Source organism: Chinchilla lanigera, unplaced genomic scaffold (genome assembly GCF_000276665.1).
Source record: "Chinchilla lanigera isolate Chin_1 unplaced genomic scaffold, ChiLan1.0 scaffold00014, whole genome shotgun sequence".
Taxonomy (NCBI): domain Eukaryota; kingdom Metazoa; phylum Chordata; class Mammalia; order Rodentia; family Chinchillidae; genus Chinchilla; species Chinchilla lanigera.
The window spans coordinates 30,222,154-30,235,924 of NW_004955415.1; the positions used below are offsets into that span (position 1 = coordinate 30,222,154).

At 52.0% G+C, this 13,771-nt stretch overlaps 1 protein-coding gene across 1 annotated transcript; it reads right to left on the bottom strand.

Moving 5' to 3' along the window:
• Positions 1-676: 676 nt before the first annotated feature.
• Positions 677-4,253, bottom strand: Thbd (thrombomodulin). Its single transcript, XM_005380959.2, has one exon. It carries the CDS (start codon positions 3,940-3,942, stop codon positions 2,224-2,226), a length of 1,719 nt encoding a protein of 572 aa, XP_005381016.1. The 5' UTR covers positions 3,943-4,253; the 3' UTR covers positions 677-2,223.
• Between the last annotated feature and the right edge of the window lie 9,518 nt (positions 4,254-13,771).

Genomic DNA, 13,771 nt, shown 5'->3' on the forward strand with positions numbered 1-13,771 from the left:
CCATGCACAGCAGTGTCCCTGCCCCACACACACCCCGCAAGCCCAGCCACCTCAGGTGCTGCCACAGTCTGCAACATCTGCCTTCTCCCACCCCACAGCATCTGCTCAGGTGGATACTCAGGACTTTGCCTCCTCCAGGTGCACAAACACATCTGAATATTTCACCCAGCCTTTTTTGTCCCGTCTGCTTTATGGAAACATTCCTAGCCCTGCTTGTGAAGATCAGCCTGCTCCACTCTGGGTAAAGAGTCAAGAAACCCGAGTTCTGAAGAAAAGCAGGAGGATGGCGAGATACTGCAGGAGGCCTGGGGGTCTAGAGATAGCTGCTCGACAGTGAGCCCCAGGCCTTCAGGACCTTTGAGCTTGGTCCCCTCCAGAGAAAGCCAGGGAAGGATCGGGCCTCTCGTGCATCCCAACAAATGGCCCAGGATGTATTTGGGAACCTGTAGATACAAGTCAGCATGAATAAAGTTGTCATGGTTATGGAAAGAAAAATATTTGCGCACACAGAGATAACAGGAACTCCCTCTCCGCTGAAAACTGTCTTCACTGAAAAGATATGCAGTTCGGAGATGGTGCCTGGAGCACTGGCCCAGAGGCAGCGTGCAGAGCAGCCTGGGGCGTGGTGGCTCCTGAGCCCCACCAGAGGACGCAGAATGAGGAGGCAGAGGCAAGGTGAATGAACACATGAGCACGCTGTAATTTGTTTATTTTGTACAAGTGACATCATAAGCAAGGGTTTTGCCTGTGTTCTAGTTTAACTCCAATAAATAATATGTACAAATGTGCTGAGTTTACAACACAGTAGAGGAAAACCTTTGCCTTACAAAGATACACTTACATGATACAGTTTTTCCATTCACTGGAGCATGACTCATGCCTAGGCCTTACTGCAACCAAGGCCCTTCTCGACCCTGTGGCGGAGTCCAGTGGTGTGTACCTAATCTTTTCTGCCAGAGAACAAAGCTATACAATGAAAATTCCTCAGTTTCTTGAGAATTGAGGGCCTGGCTAGGCCCGCTACTTATTACTGACCCATATTTAATGTTTTCCAGAAAGCTGGAAACGGTCGAGAACAACTGTCCTCAAGTGACTACACAGAGGAGCCCCTGCAGTTTCTGGTGAGCTGGATGGGGTGGGGTTCAGGATCCTCCCCACCTCTCCCACTCCCATGGGGGCTCCGATCCTGGCCAGGGACCACACACCGGTGGCCAGGGCTGGAAGGTTCCTCCAAAGCAGGAGACATTCAAGGACACAGTAAGGAAGCCCCTGACTGCCTGTCCTTGAGGGCCAATTCCCCAGCTCCAAGTCCCCTGGGAAGGGGGAGGGTTTTTATTTTGGAGCACAAGTGAGTAAGTAAGAGCAGCTGAGATTCCAACTGGCCTGAAGCAGGCAGCTTGAAACCTTCTTGGCCCCTCTCTCGGGGTCGCTTCTCTCTCAACCTAAAGCAAGCATCAGAACATTTCAACACTGCCGAAACCTAACTGTAATAAAGGAAACTGCCTAAGACACTTAACAACAATTACTGTTTTCTCATTCAAATCAAAACAAGAATAAAACTCAGACTCGTTATTTAAAAAAACAAAGATAAGACAATTCCTTGGGCTTAATTTCTGTGGCAGTCCAGCAATATTAATTTAATGATCGCCTATTAAACTCTGTTAAAACGACTTTGCTCTGGAAGCATGAAATTTCAGGATAAATAAATTAGCAGAGCTAGGGAAAAAGGAAATGTGCAAGTGTTTTTGTTTTTAGTGTTTTTGTTTCTGTCTCAAGTAGCAGTTCTGCTTGGATAGACAGTTAAGAGCCAAGAAGTAGGTCGAGTATAGGCAAAGAGAGCGTCAGATGCACAGAAGTGGGGGAACATGGGAAGTGAGCATCGGAGACAGACAGGTAAAGGGGAGAAAAGGAAAGAGGCAAAAAGCTAAATACTTAAAAAAATAAATATCTCGGTTGTCACCAGCCCTGTGGTAGGAGTCTGCCCTCAAAGCTAAGGGCCAGCAGTGCTCACCCTTGCCGCACCCACGCAGGGCCGGGCCCCTTGGCAGTCTGTCCTCACAGTAAATCTGTACTCTACCCTGATGAGGCAGCTTCACCCCTCCAGGGCTCCCAGGCAGAGGGCCGGGAGGGTCTTCTCGAGGTGCCGCCAGGGTGCTTCTGAGCAGCCAGGGAGCGAGCAGAAGGGGCAAAGAGGAGGGAGGGCACCCTGCATGCTGCAGGACCTCAAAACTTCTGCAGGGCCACAGCTTTGGCGGGGGACGCGCACTTGTACTCCATCTCCCCACGGGCCGAGCCCCGCTTCTTGCGCAGGTGGCAAAGGAGCGCTAAAAGCGCCACCACGAGGGACAGTGTGGAGATGGAGGTGCCTATGAGCACAACAGAACGCACCGGTCCTGCAGGCGGGGTTCTCAGAGTGGGGCCTGGCGTGGAGCCGGTGGAATACTCCCCAGAGCCTTCTTCCTCCAGGATGCCCTCCACTTTTGTCTTCTGGCTGGGTTTGATGTCACAGTCAAGGCTCTCCTGGCCCTCGAGGGGGGACCCAGGCCCACAGATGCACTTGTAGGTGCCCAGTAAGTTGTGGCACTGGTGCTCACCGCAGTAGCCTTGCTCGCACTCGTCAATGTCCACGCACATGCTACCTTCGTCCAGGATGAAGCCTTCAGGGCAGTAGCAAACGGTGGGGGTGTGGGGGTCGCAGTCAGCGGGGCACTCGGTCTCGTTGCAGAACAGCTGGCAGTGGTTCGGGTTTTCTGGGATGGGCCTGAAGCCTTCGGCACAGATGCATTCATACTTGTCCCTGCCCACGGGCTGGCACTGGTACTCACAGTCTGACCCGAAGCAGGGGTCCAGCAATTCCACGCACTCGCCGTCTACCATCTCATAGCCCTCATAGCAGAGGCACTCGAAGCCACCGTTGGTGTTGACACAGAGCTGCTGGCACAGACCGGGCACCTGTGCGCAGTCGTCCACGTCCTCACACGAGTGCTGGTCGGCCCCCAGCTTGAAGCCTGCGATGCACATACAGGAGTAGGAGCCTGGCGCTGCGGGATCACTCACGCAGAACTGCTCGCAGAGGCTGTGATTGCAGGAGGGCTCAGCTGGGGCGGTGCAGGAGCGCCCATCTGCTTGCAGCGTGGCCTCCGGCGGGCAGACACACCTCGGCACCCCCGTGCTCTGGTTGCACGCGTGCTCGCACCCACCCTTCTCCACTGCGCAGTCCCAGGCGCCAGGCGCCTCACGCCCCCAGCGCCCTTCTGCTGCAGCAGGCGGCGCAGCGCACTCCAGCTGCAGCCCGAGTGCAGGCACCGCCGCCGAGCTGCCCACCGGCAGCGCCTGGAAGTCTGCGCCTTGCGCCCCGAACGGGGTATTGTAGGTGACAGAGACGCGGCTCTCACCGGCCTCCACCGCCAGGGGCCCGCAGGAGGCCTCGAAGTGCAGCTCGCACAGGAAGCCGGCCGCCTCCTCCTCACAGGGCTGCGCCTCCCAGGCCGGGTCGCCAGGCCCGGTGGCTGCCACCGACACTGCGACGCACAGTGGGCCGCAGGGGGGCGCACCGTCGCCGTCACCGTTGGGCCGCGCCCACCTGCTGTAGCTTGTGTGGTTGTCGCCCGTCACCCACTGGAAGCCGCGCAAGGGCCCAAACGGCCCGTGCTCCCCGCAGCCCTGAGGGCGCTGTAGGCCGATCCAGAGGCGCGGGCTCCAGCCACCGTCGCTGCTCAGGAGCAGAGAGATAACCTCTGCAGCCACCGTGGAGCGCACGGTCATCAGGTGCCCGCGCAGTCGCTCGCAAACCAGGCTGGCGTTGGCGAAGGTCGCGGGGCCGTGGAAGAGCGCGAAGCACTCGCGCTCCACACACTGGCCGCCGCTGGGCCGCGGATGCGCGGGCGCCGGGAGCCCCAGGCTGGCCAGGGCCAGCATGCCGAGGAGCAGCACCCCGAGCATGCCGCGCGGGGCCAGGGCGCGCGGGCGGAGGCGGAGCGGAGGGCGCGGCGCAGGTCCTGGAGGAGACACAGCTCTGCTCTGCCCTCGGCTGGGCTGGCTTATAAACGCGTGGCCCCCTCCCTCCTGGACGTTCGGGAAAAGGAAGGAAGTGCAGTGGGAAGGGCCGGGCAGCGTCCTCGGATCGCTGGGTTCCCGGGACGCCCGCGCCACCCTCGCGCCCGGAGCCCCTCGTAGGTGAGCCCAGTAGGTAGGAACCGTGCCACACCGCCGTCCGCCGCGCTCAGCTCCTCCGGAACTTCTTAACGCTCCACCCACTCCATAAATGGTCCCCTGATTTCAAGAACCCGAAAAGGGGGCGGGGCAGGGAGGCTCCTGACCTTGACCTGCAGGATGCGGGAGCAGGGTGGAGATCAAGAGGACCCTGGGGGTGGGGTGCTGTGCAGGATACAGATTCCCACGAAGACAGGGCCGCTAGGAAACGGCTGCAGTCCAGGTCAGGGTGCTAGGCGAGGGGTTGTGGATGGGGCTGGAGACCTCAGGGTGCCTGACACCAGCGCCCTCTCCCAGCTCCTGGGTGGGCGCTGCCACGCCCCGCACGCTCGAGTGGGAGAGTTGCCCAGCGTGTCACCCCACAGAGGTCCGGCCCGTCGCCGTCCAGTTGCACAGAGCGACCTTGCACCGATGCCCTCAGGCAGGGAGCCCCGCGGGGGACCCATCGGTATCCTGGGGGCGCTCCATCTGTGAAAAGGCGGTGAGCAAGGAGTACTTGTCTGGCCAAAAGCCTGGAAGGGGCCGCCAAAGGTGGGCGAGCGGGCCGGGACCCTGGCGGCGTTGGGAGAGCTGTCACTTTCGACCTTATCTGCTTATTCACTCGCCAAGAATGCGGAGGGCGGAGAGTGGCGAATTTTAAAAACATCCAGCACACTCTCGGCTGCGACCACTCCCGACCCGGCACCAGCAGGCGACGCTGTGGAACGCCAGACCAGGCTCGGGGAGCCGAGGGCATGCATAGCGTGGAGGAGCGCAGGAGGCACGCGGACCTCGGCTCCAAGATGCGGAGGGCGCGGGCCGCCCACTGCCGCCTGCCGCTGCGAAGTGGTGGAGCTCCAGCGGCGCAGCCCCGCAGCCCAGCGTTAGAGGAGCGGGGAGCTCGGGTGGTGCTGCCAAGGCCCCCAAAGTGGAGACCCTCCCTGGATGGATGACGCGAGGCGGGGCAGGCCCAGTAACCCTGCAGAACCCAGGGCTGTGTGCATGCGGCAGTCAGTCGGTACCAAAGACACGTGATGTGAGACAGGTGTCTCTGCTGAGCCCCCCAGCCCAAGGACTGAGCAAGCGTCCAGATCCAAGTCCCGCCTCTTGCGGCGGGAGGGCAGGAGCTTGGAGGCTGTCCGGCCTGCCCACTGACACTGGGCTTGGCTCCTTTTGGGTCTCCCGCCAGAACAGAGGCCTGAGGCGGTAAGCCTGTGTGAAAGGCCCCAGAGACAGAGTGCAGGGAAGGCAGTGGTGCCTAGAAGGTGGGACCTGCCCCACCAGAGCAGATGCTGCAGGTGACTGAAGATAGGAGGGTGGCAACCTCCGCCTCAGTTTCCTGTCCTGCCAATGCTGTGTGGCATGTTTGGAACTACCCACCCCAGCTGAGTGTCCCCAACCTCTGCCCCTGCAGCCAAGCCCTGTCTGCATGTGGTCAGCTCCACCTCCCCCTGCTCAGCCACTCCTCACAGCCCCTCCCCTGGGCTCGCTAGCTGGCCCTCTTCCTCAAGTATCCTGACACTGACCCCAGGGGCTTGTGTCTGCCTTCACCTCCAGATGTCCCTGCCCTTTGCAGTCTAGACCCCACAGTCCTCAAGGCCTCTCCTTCCGTGCCGCTGAATGCACGGGTCCTTGCCTGTCCTCCTGTGAGTGCCCCCACCTGGTCCTCTTGCCAATGAGGGAGGCCACTCCTGAGTCTCTACCCCAAATCCTCATGGCTTCTGTGTGCCCCACTTGTTGGTGACTTAAAGATGTCCTAGGGGGGTCCCCCAGCCCAGCATCACTCCATGTCAACTCTGGAAAACACACATTTGTCTTTGCACCTTTCTCCTCGACCCTCGGATTTCATCAAAGTCTTGCCACTCCCCCCCTCCATCCCCGTGTGCAGACCGTGGGCCCTGCCACTGCCCCTTGCTCTTCTCCACTCTCACCCTGCCAAGGCCACATGGGTCCTCTGATATCCTGCTGCTCAACATCCACAGGAGAAGCCCCAGCTTCATCCCCTCCCCTTTCCTAAGTGCTCATCCTGTGCCTCCCTCCTGGGGCCACACACAGGAATTCACACCCACAGGCTGCCTGCACCCCACTCTTGCAGCCTCAGGGACTGCATCCTCCTGGCCCTGGGGATGCAGAGAGGTCCTGGCAAAGGAGGCCCTGCTCATCCTATCTCTTGTCCCTTCCCCTGCCAGGAAACCCTGGTCTCTACCAGCCCAAGTCTTCTCTTCTAGCAGGTCCCTGTTGACAAGCTGGCCTTCAGCTGAGTGTTTCTGAGTCACCAAGCCAGAGCTGATAGCTGTGGACTTTCACAGATAACACTTCCCATCCCCTCTTCAGCACTTGCCATCTCTGCCTGCCTCAGAGGTCGTCCTGTGCACACTGCTCTCTCGGCTACACTTAGGATCTAGCTTCCTGGGAGTGAGGCAGAGATCCCATGCACTAGTGTCCTTGTCTACTTGATAGCATCCCAGGGGCAGAGGCGGTGCCAGGAGCTCATGGAGCATGGTGCGGATGTTTCCTTGTGGCCCTGCCAGAGCATTTTCTTTGCCAACCAGTGAAGCCCAGGTTTTAAGACTTCAGGGCCCCAGACATAATTAAGAATATAGGCTTTGCAGCCAGCTGGCTGAAGCTGTCTCAGCTGCACCATTTACAAGTTGTTATTGTTGCTTTTAAGTAACCTGGACTCTCTTTGCCTCGGTTTTCTTACCTGTGTCATAGGAATTGTAACAAAGCACTCAGTACTATAGACTGAGTTATGCATGTAAAACCTTTAGGACAGTTGAGCCATCTTAAACTCTCAACAAATTTTAACTTAAAAGAAAACACAGGAGCTGGGGATTTAGCTTAGCAGCACAGCACCTGCCTAGCAAGCACAAGGTCATGAGTTCGATTCTTAGTACCAGAAGAAAAGACAAAAACAAACAAGCAAACAAAAGAAAACACACACTTCCCTAGATTTTGGACTCAGCCACTAATGGGTTGCACACCCAGCATGGTTCCTGACTCACTGTTGGGTTAAATTTGATCCAACCAAGCATTTTTACTAGCTATTACAAGCAACTGTGGAAAACCTCCAGGACCAAGGAGGCACAGGGGACAATTGAAGAACTCAGGACAATGTGTCCTTGCCGGGTCCCCACCTGCCCCAGGTTTCGAGTATTGATTTCCTCACTTCCTGGATGAGGAGGTTGAGAGTCAGGGACAGTGAGTGACTTCCCCAGGTCACACGTTAGTGAGTGGTGGAACTAACATTCACCAGCCTGCTTGGTCAACAGAGCTATGGCAGGGAGCACATCTGGACCCCAGTGTTGCTACATACTAGTTAATCTGGCTAAGTTTCTTGAGTCTCTGGCTTTCCCCTTTCCCCTGCCTCCCCTGTGGAGTTAGGATGCCTAATACACAGAGTTGCGTGAAACTTAAACAGGAGGTACACATACAGTAACTGTCACCTTTCTTAAAACACAGAAGTGAGTCACAAATATAGGTGTCCCTCCTGGTGAGAAGCCTCAGTCCCTCAGATTCATCCAGCAAGGCAAGATTTTCAGCAGAGTTCCTGTTACAGTCTGGGGAGGAGCTTGGACCCATGACCTGGCAGTGCACAGCCTTCAACCACTGGTATTGAAAGTACGCAGGCGCTGTCAGGAGAAACCTGAGGAAGAGTACACAGGCAGAAGAGGACTCCATATCTCCCCTGCTTACAAACATAATACTGACATACAGACCTGAGGATTCAGTCCGTGCAGCTACGTAGCAATACATAAATCCATTGTTATAAAAATAAATGCCAATTGAGAAAATATTATTCAACAAGCAACTGCATCTCTGTATAGCAAAGTAAATATTTTACTAAACTCTGGCACTCACTCAGGCTTTCTTCAAGAAACAAGGTGAACATGAACAATCCTTTAATGGTCCCTCCTCTGTAACAAGAAATAATGTTGCGGGTATCAACACTAAGGACACATTTAACAAGTACACCCTGGAAGTTTCCCCTCTAAGGCCATGAACACATAAAGGACAGCTGCTGTCACCACTTCTGCTCAGTATTATACCAGAGAAACTGTAAGAAACTGACAAATGAGCTTAGCAGTTGCAGAATGCAAGATTGATATACAAAGAAATCAATTGTATTTCAATGCAATAACAGTGCACAAATTGAACACTTAAAAAAATCCATTATAATAATATCAAAAGGAAGAAAATACTAAGAATAAACTTAACAGAAATGTAAAACATTGCCCTGCCTGGTGCACATGTCTGTAATCCCAGCACTAGGGAGGCTGAGGCAGGAGAATCGTTGTGAGTTCGAGACCAGCCTGGGCTACAAAGTGAGCTCAAGGCCAGCCTGAACTGCATAGTGAGACCTTGTCTCAAAAAGAAAAAAAAAAAAAAAGAAAAAGAAAAAAGAAATGTAAAACATATACTTTGAAAACCCTAAAATACTGTTGAATGAAATTTAAGAAGATATAAATAAATACTATGATCGGGGATCAGGAGACTTAGAAGAGTGAAGGTGACAAGGCTTCCAAAACTAACCCATGGGGTCAGTGTGGTCATTAACAAATCTCTGCTGACTTTTCAGAAATTTACCAATTGATCCTGCAGTTCACAGGGAAGTCCAAGAGACTATGAAAAACCAAGAGTATCTTGGTAAAGAAGACCAAAGCAGGAGGATCTATACTTCTGATTTCAAAATATGTTACAAAGCTATAGCAAAAAAAAATGGTATGGTGTGGGGGTAAAGAAAGACACAGATCAATGGAACAGAACTGAGAATATGGAAATAACCCCCACTTTATGGTTAATTGATTTCCACAAGGGTGTCATACAATGAAAGGGGAAAGACCAGGCTCTTCAACAAGTGACACTGGGACCCCTACCTCACACCATATACAAAACTTAATGTAAAATACATTTTAAAACTAAATAGAAAAGGTAAAACTAGGAACTCCTTAGGAGAAAATATCAGTATAAATCTTTGTGTGCAGAGACTAAGCAACAACTATTTAGATATGACACCAAGGACACAAGTAAAAATTGGACATTACTGAAGTTAAAAACTTTTATGCTTCCAAGAAAGCAAACAGACACCCACAGAATGGGAGAATGGGCAAAAATACTTAAAATAATGTAATGGATAAGGAATTTATTTCTATAATATCTAAGAAACCATTGAAAAAAATAAGAAGGCAAATAACCCATTAAAATATGGGCAATGGATCTGAAAATACATTTTTCTAGTAAGGGGACACATGCTCAGTATCGTTGGTCATCAGAAAAATGCAAAGCAAGGGGCTGGGGATTTAGCTCAGCGGCACAGTGCCTACCTGGCAAGTGCAAAGTCGTGAGTTCAATTCCCAGTACCAGAAAAAAACAAACAGAAAAAAAAAAAGAAAAATGCAAAGCAAAACCACAGTGAGCCTTTTGAGGGACATCTTGGATCTCAGCCATAAGAGACCTCCAGGTAACCCCCCTCTGGGAAATGTCCCTCTCTGACACATTTGTGTGTCTAGAGATGGTGATCTGTGCTCATGTGCAAGGGATGAGCCATGTTTGTACCATGGCCCTCTAGCAATCAGAGCCCGCTTTCAGGTTAGTTGATGAATGCACCAGCTCTAATATGTAGAATAAAAAATGAAACCATTCATATTGAAACATTAGCAAAATGTCAAAAAGGAGCAAATATGTGCCATCAAACAAATGCTTCTTTTTGGCACTTTAAATCACAGTTCCCAGGGCCTATCACTTACCTGCCTTTATTTCAAATGAGGACCAGTGTAAGCAATATCTTGCAAGGTCTACAGCCACCTTAATGCATAAAATGCCTGTGATTTCTAGTCATCTCAGATGCTCCTTAAGATGCTGTTGGTATTTGCTTTTTTAAGAAGAAATGGAGATGTCATAGTTCATTCAAGCTGATGAAAACCTTGAATTAACAATCACAAAATTTAAAAGAACATAGAACTGTCTGTTAGCCAAACAGAAGTCTCTTTTTATTTTAGCCTTTATTTTTTACATAGTATTTTTTCACAGCAGATTATATTTTAATTGAAAGCACAACGCATGTTTAAAAACCACGGTCTTGTCCTCAAAAACACCAGGCTTGATGACAGTGCTCACGAGGAAGCAAGGAATCCGCATACTGCTTGCAAACCCTCAGCTGGGCTGTGGCCAGGTGCTGTTTCCTACAGGATGAGCTCTAGGTGAAATAGAAGACAGAGAACTGGCAAAGACGGACAGAAGGCAGACCAGGAGAATCGTGATATGAAAATTGAACTGTTGAAGAAAAACTGCAGCTTCTAGACACAAGGGTTATTGAAGCTTTTTTTTTTCTCCCTTCCTAGAAAAATTCCTAAGGGCCTAAATGACACTGAGCCAGTACCCTGGACTCAGCCGTGGCCTTTTCCCTGAATACTATATGCCCTCACATCCCATTCTTAGGAGCCACTGTTAAGGGGACCACATTCTCCGCTTCAGACACAGGCAGTTTGCATCTTAACATAGCCTAGCAATCTGGCAGAATCTGTCAGAAGTAGAGCACACAGCCTGGATGACCCATCTGAAGGACACCACAAGTTCCTACAAATACACCCAGCTCAAGGCTGCCGGCGACCATTTTGCCCTGGGGCCTGCTTCTAGTCCCTTGAGTGTGTACTTGTACAGTTCTGCCTGGAAACCCTTATGCCTTATTCCTCCCCCGGCCAGAAAGTCCCTTCTCTGCGTTGGTGTCAGCAAGCCTGCAACCTGCCCTGTGAAGACTCAGAGCTCCCATCTCCACTTTGGGGCCCTCACAAAGAAGAACAAACCCCTAAGAGGAGCCTACCCAGTGATCCACTCTCTTGGACTGGCTTCAGAATCACCCCAGTGTGAGAAGCGTTCCCCTTGGTGTGCGTAAGGAGCAACACTTCCCAGCGTTGGGGACACAAAGCAAGATACAGGCCTTCAGTGTCCCCTAGAGGGCTCTCCAGGGCCCTCGAGGCCTTGGGGACATTGGTTGTCTGTGGGGAGGAGCCCTTCTTCCTGGAGCTGGTGGTCCCTCCTCCGTTCTTAATGACCAGCTGGCCACCAAGGGACACAGAAGCTGGGAGCTGCAAAGAACTCTGGCCCCTTCATGCATGTTGTCAAACAAAAGCCCAGCTGTTCTACTGCAAGTGGGATAAACACAAACAGCTGAAAGTGTCAGCAGACTTTGCTGTGCAGGACCAGGTAGTAACTGTTTCGGGCTACAGAAGCAGAGTGTCTGCTCAGTGGCAGGAGAACTGCCACTGCCATGGGTCCTGAAAGCACATGCCAGGCTCCAATGCAACTCTTTAGGGACTGGGGCAGTTTTATCATTTCTTTTTGCACCATGAAAATTTTTCATTGTTTTTTTTTCCCCAATCATTAAAAAAGTATAAAAATGGAACCAGGCGAGGTGATGCACATCTGTAATCCCAGCACTCTGGAGGTGAGGCAGGAGGATCACCATAAGTTTGAGGCCAACCTGGGCAACATAGTGAGATATCTATATCTTTATCCATCTATCTATCTATCTATATTATATTATATTATATATATATGATTTTTATCATATCATCAGCTCATGGGCCATATAAAAACAGGCAGTGAAACACACTGGTCCTAGAGGCCATGGGTTTCCAAGCCACTTTACTTGTATTAAAAAGCAGCACCTCCAAAGCCACACCCTGGCTAGTGAAAGCTTCCTGTTCTGGAGAAACCACAGGGAGGCCTAAGGGGAAGTTTACTGGTTTCCTTCAAACCACGAGGCAATGGTGGGCGGGCCTCCTCCTCTATTTGCATCCACTGTGGGTGGATTTAGCAGTTTTGAGCAATGCTGGTGGGTAAAGGGAGGCCGTTGGTGAAGGCAAAGAGGGGAGAAAGGAGAAGCCAGATGGTGGGTACTGGGAAGCCATAGAAGGGAAGGGAGGACTGGCCAGGAGCTTTGTCCCTGTGCCACACCAGCTCATCAGAGTTGGCACCCAGAGCTGCTGGTCTTGGAGCCGTGACCTTCACAGCTGTGCACAGGCCCCTAACTGTGCTGCGATGAGCTCGCTGTTGCTCCTCTACTGCACAACTCAGTTGTGTCCCTACACTGGTTTTTTTTTTTTTTTTCTGGTACCAGGAATCGAACTCACGACCTTGTGCTTGCCAAGCAGGTGCTGTGCCACTGAGCTAAATCCCCAGCCCCTCAGTTGTGTTTTTAAATTTACTTTAATCTGTTGTTCATAGTGAGTTGCATGGTATTTCCTGTGATAATGTGCACTTTTCCTATTGTTTAGCCAATTACCACAGGTTAGTGGTTAGTGGCTTAAAGTGAGGCAACTTGATTATCTTATAGTTTTGGAAGTGAAAAGCCCAAACTGTAGGCATCAGCAGGCTGTTTTCCTTCCAGGGAAGACCTGTCCCTCATGCCCCACCCCTGGTCTGAGGCTCTATCCTTCTCCCCTTAAACCTGGCAGCAGGAGGAGCATCTGTGAGTCTCTCCCTCCCCATCCTGTCTGCCCTCTAAGGAGCCTGGGGTGGTGCTGAGCCTCTTGACAGAGCCCCAATGCCCAAGCACAGTGCAGGATTAGTAACAAAACTACAGGGCACATTAGCACCCCAGTGTGCCTTCTGATGTAGCGTACAAAGCCAGCATTTGAAATCCATCTGGAAATGGCTTGTAAACGAAGTGAGTTCAAACTATCATCCATCTTCCTGAACTCGATTTACTGTTTCTACTTAAAATTTCACTTCTGGATTTCCAGGAACATCTTATATCTTACACTTAGGACTATCATCCTGCCTTCTGCCTCCTAGAGTGGGAACCCCATAAGGCAATAAATCCCCTTGTGGGAGAATTTCTGGGTCTGTGGTTCTGGCCCTCCCCTCTGGCTGAGCATCTGTTCTCAGTCATCTGCAAAGGATTGCCTGGGCTTAGCAGCAAGAACACTGGTTCTTTTGGGTTGGGTGGTGGTGATGACGTCTCAGTTTACCTAGAACGTCTCATAGCGTTTTTGTAGTCCTTGATGTTCACCATGAGTAGGACATGAGGTAGGAGAGGAAGGAAGTGGAAGTGAGAAATGTGTGTGCAGGTGAGAATGTGCATGTATGCGTACCTACATGTGTACTCATGTGTGGCTCTCTTCAGGGTGCTCTGCACCGAGTGAGGCCCCAGCTCTGACCCTGCGATGCCTCCTCCATCAGACCCCTCAGCATGATTTGTCCGACCCCTCACTGCCACTCTCAGTCCCCTCGTTTTGTAATTAGCATTGCTTGTAAGAAGCCCATCACTCATTCCAGCCATGCAGTCATGATGAGAGGGCAGCACTGCATAGAAGGAAAGAGAGAACTCCAGCTAGGAGCTTTGTCCCTGTGCCACACCAGCTCATCAAGGCTGGCACCCGTTGCTGCTGGAGCTGTGCTCCACGAGAGCACAGCTTAAACACCCCATCTGAAACCTCCTGAGTCTCCTTCAGTTCCGGGCTGGGCAGGGACCAGCACTGCCAAATGCCAATTATGTTCATGGTGGAAAGAAAAGATGAGAAGCGGGAAAGTGCTCAGGGGCCATAAAATCCTTCGCACTTAGAGGCATTTGATTTGC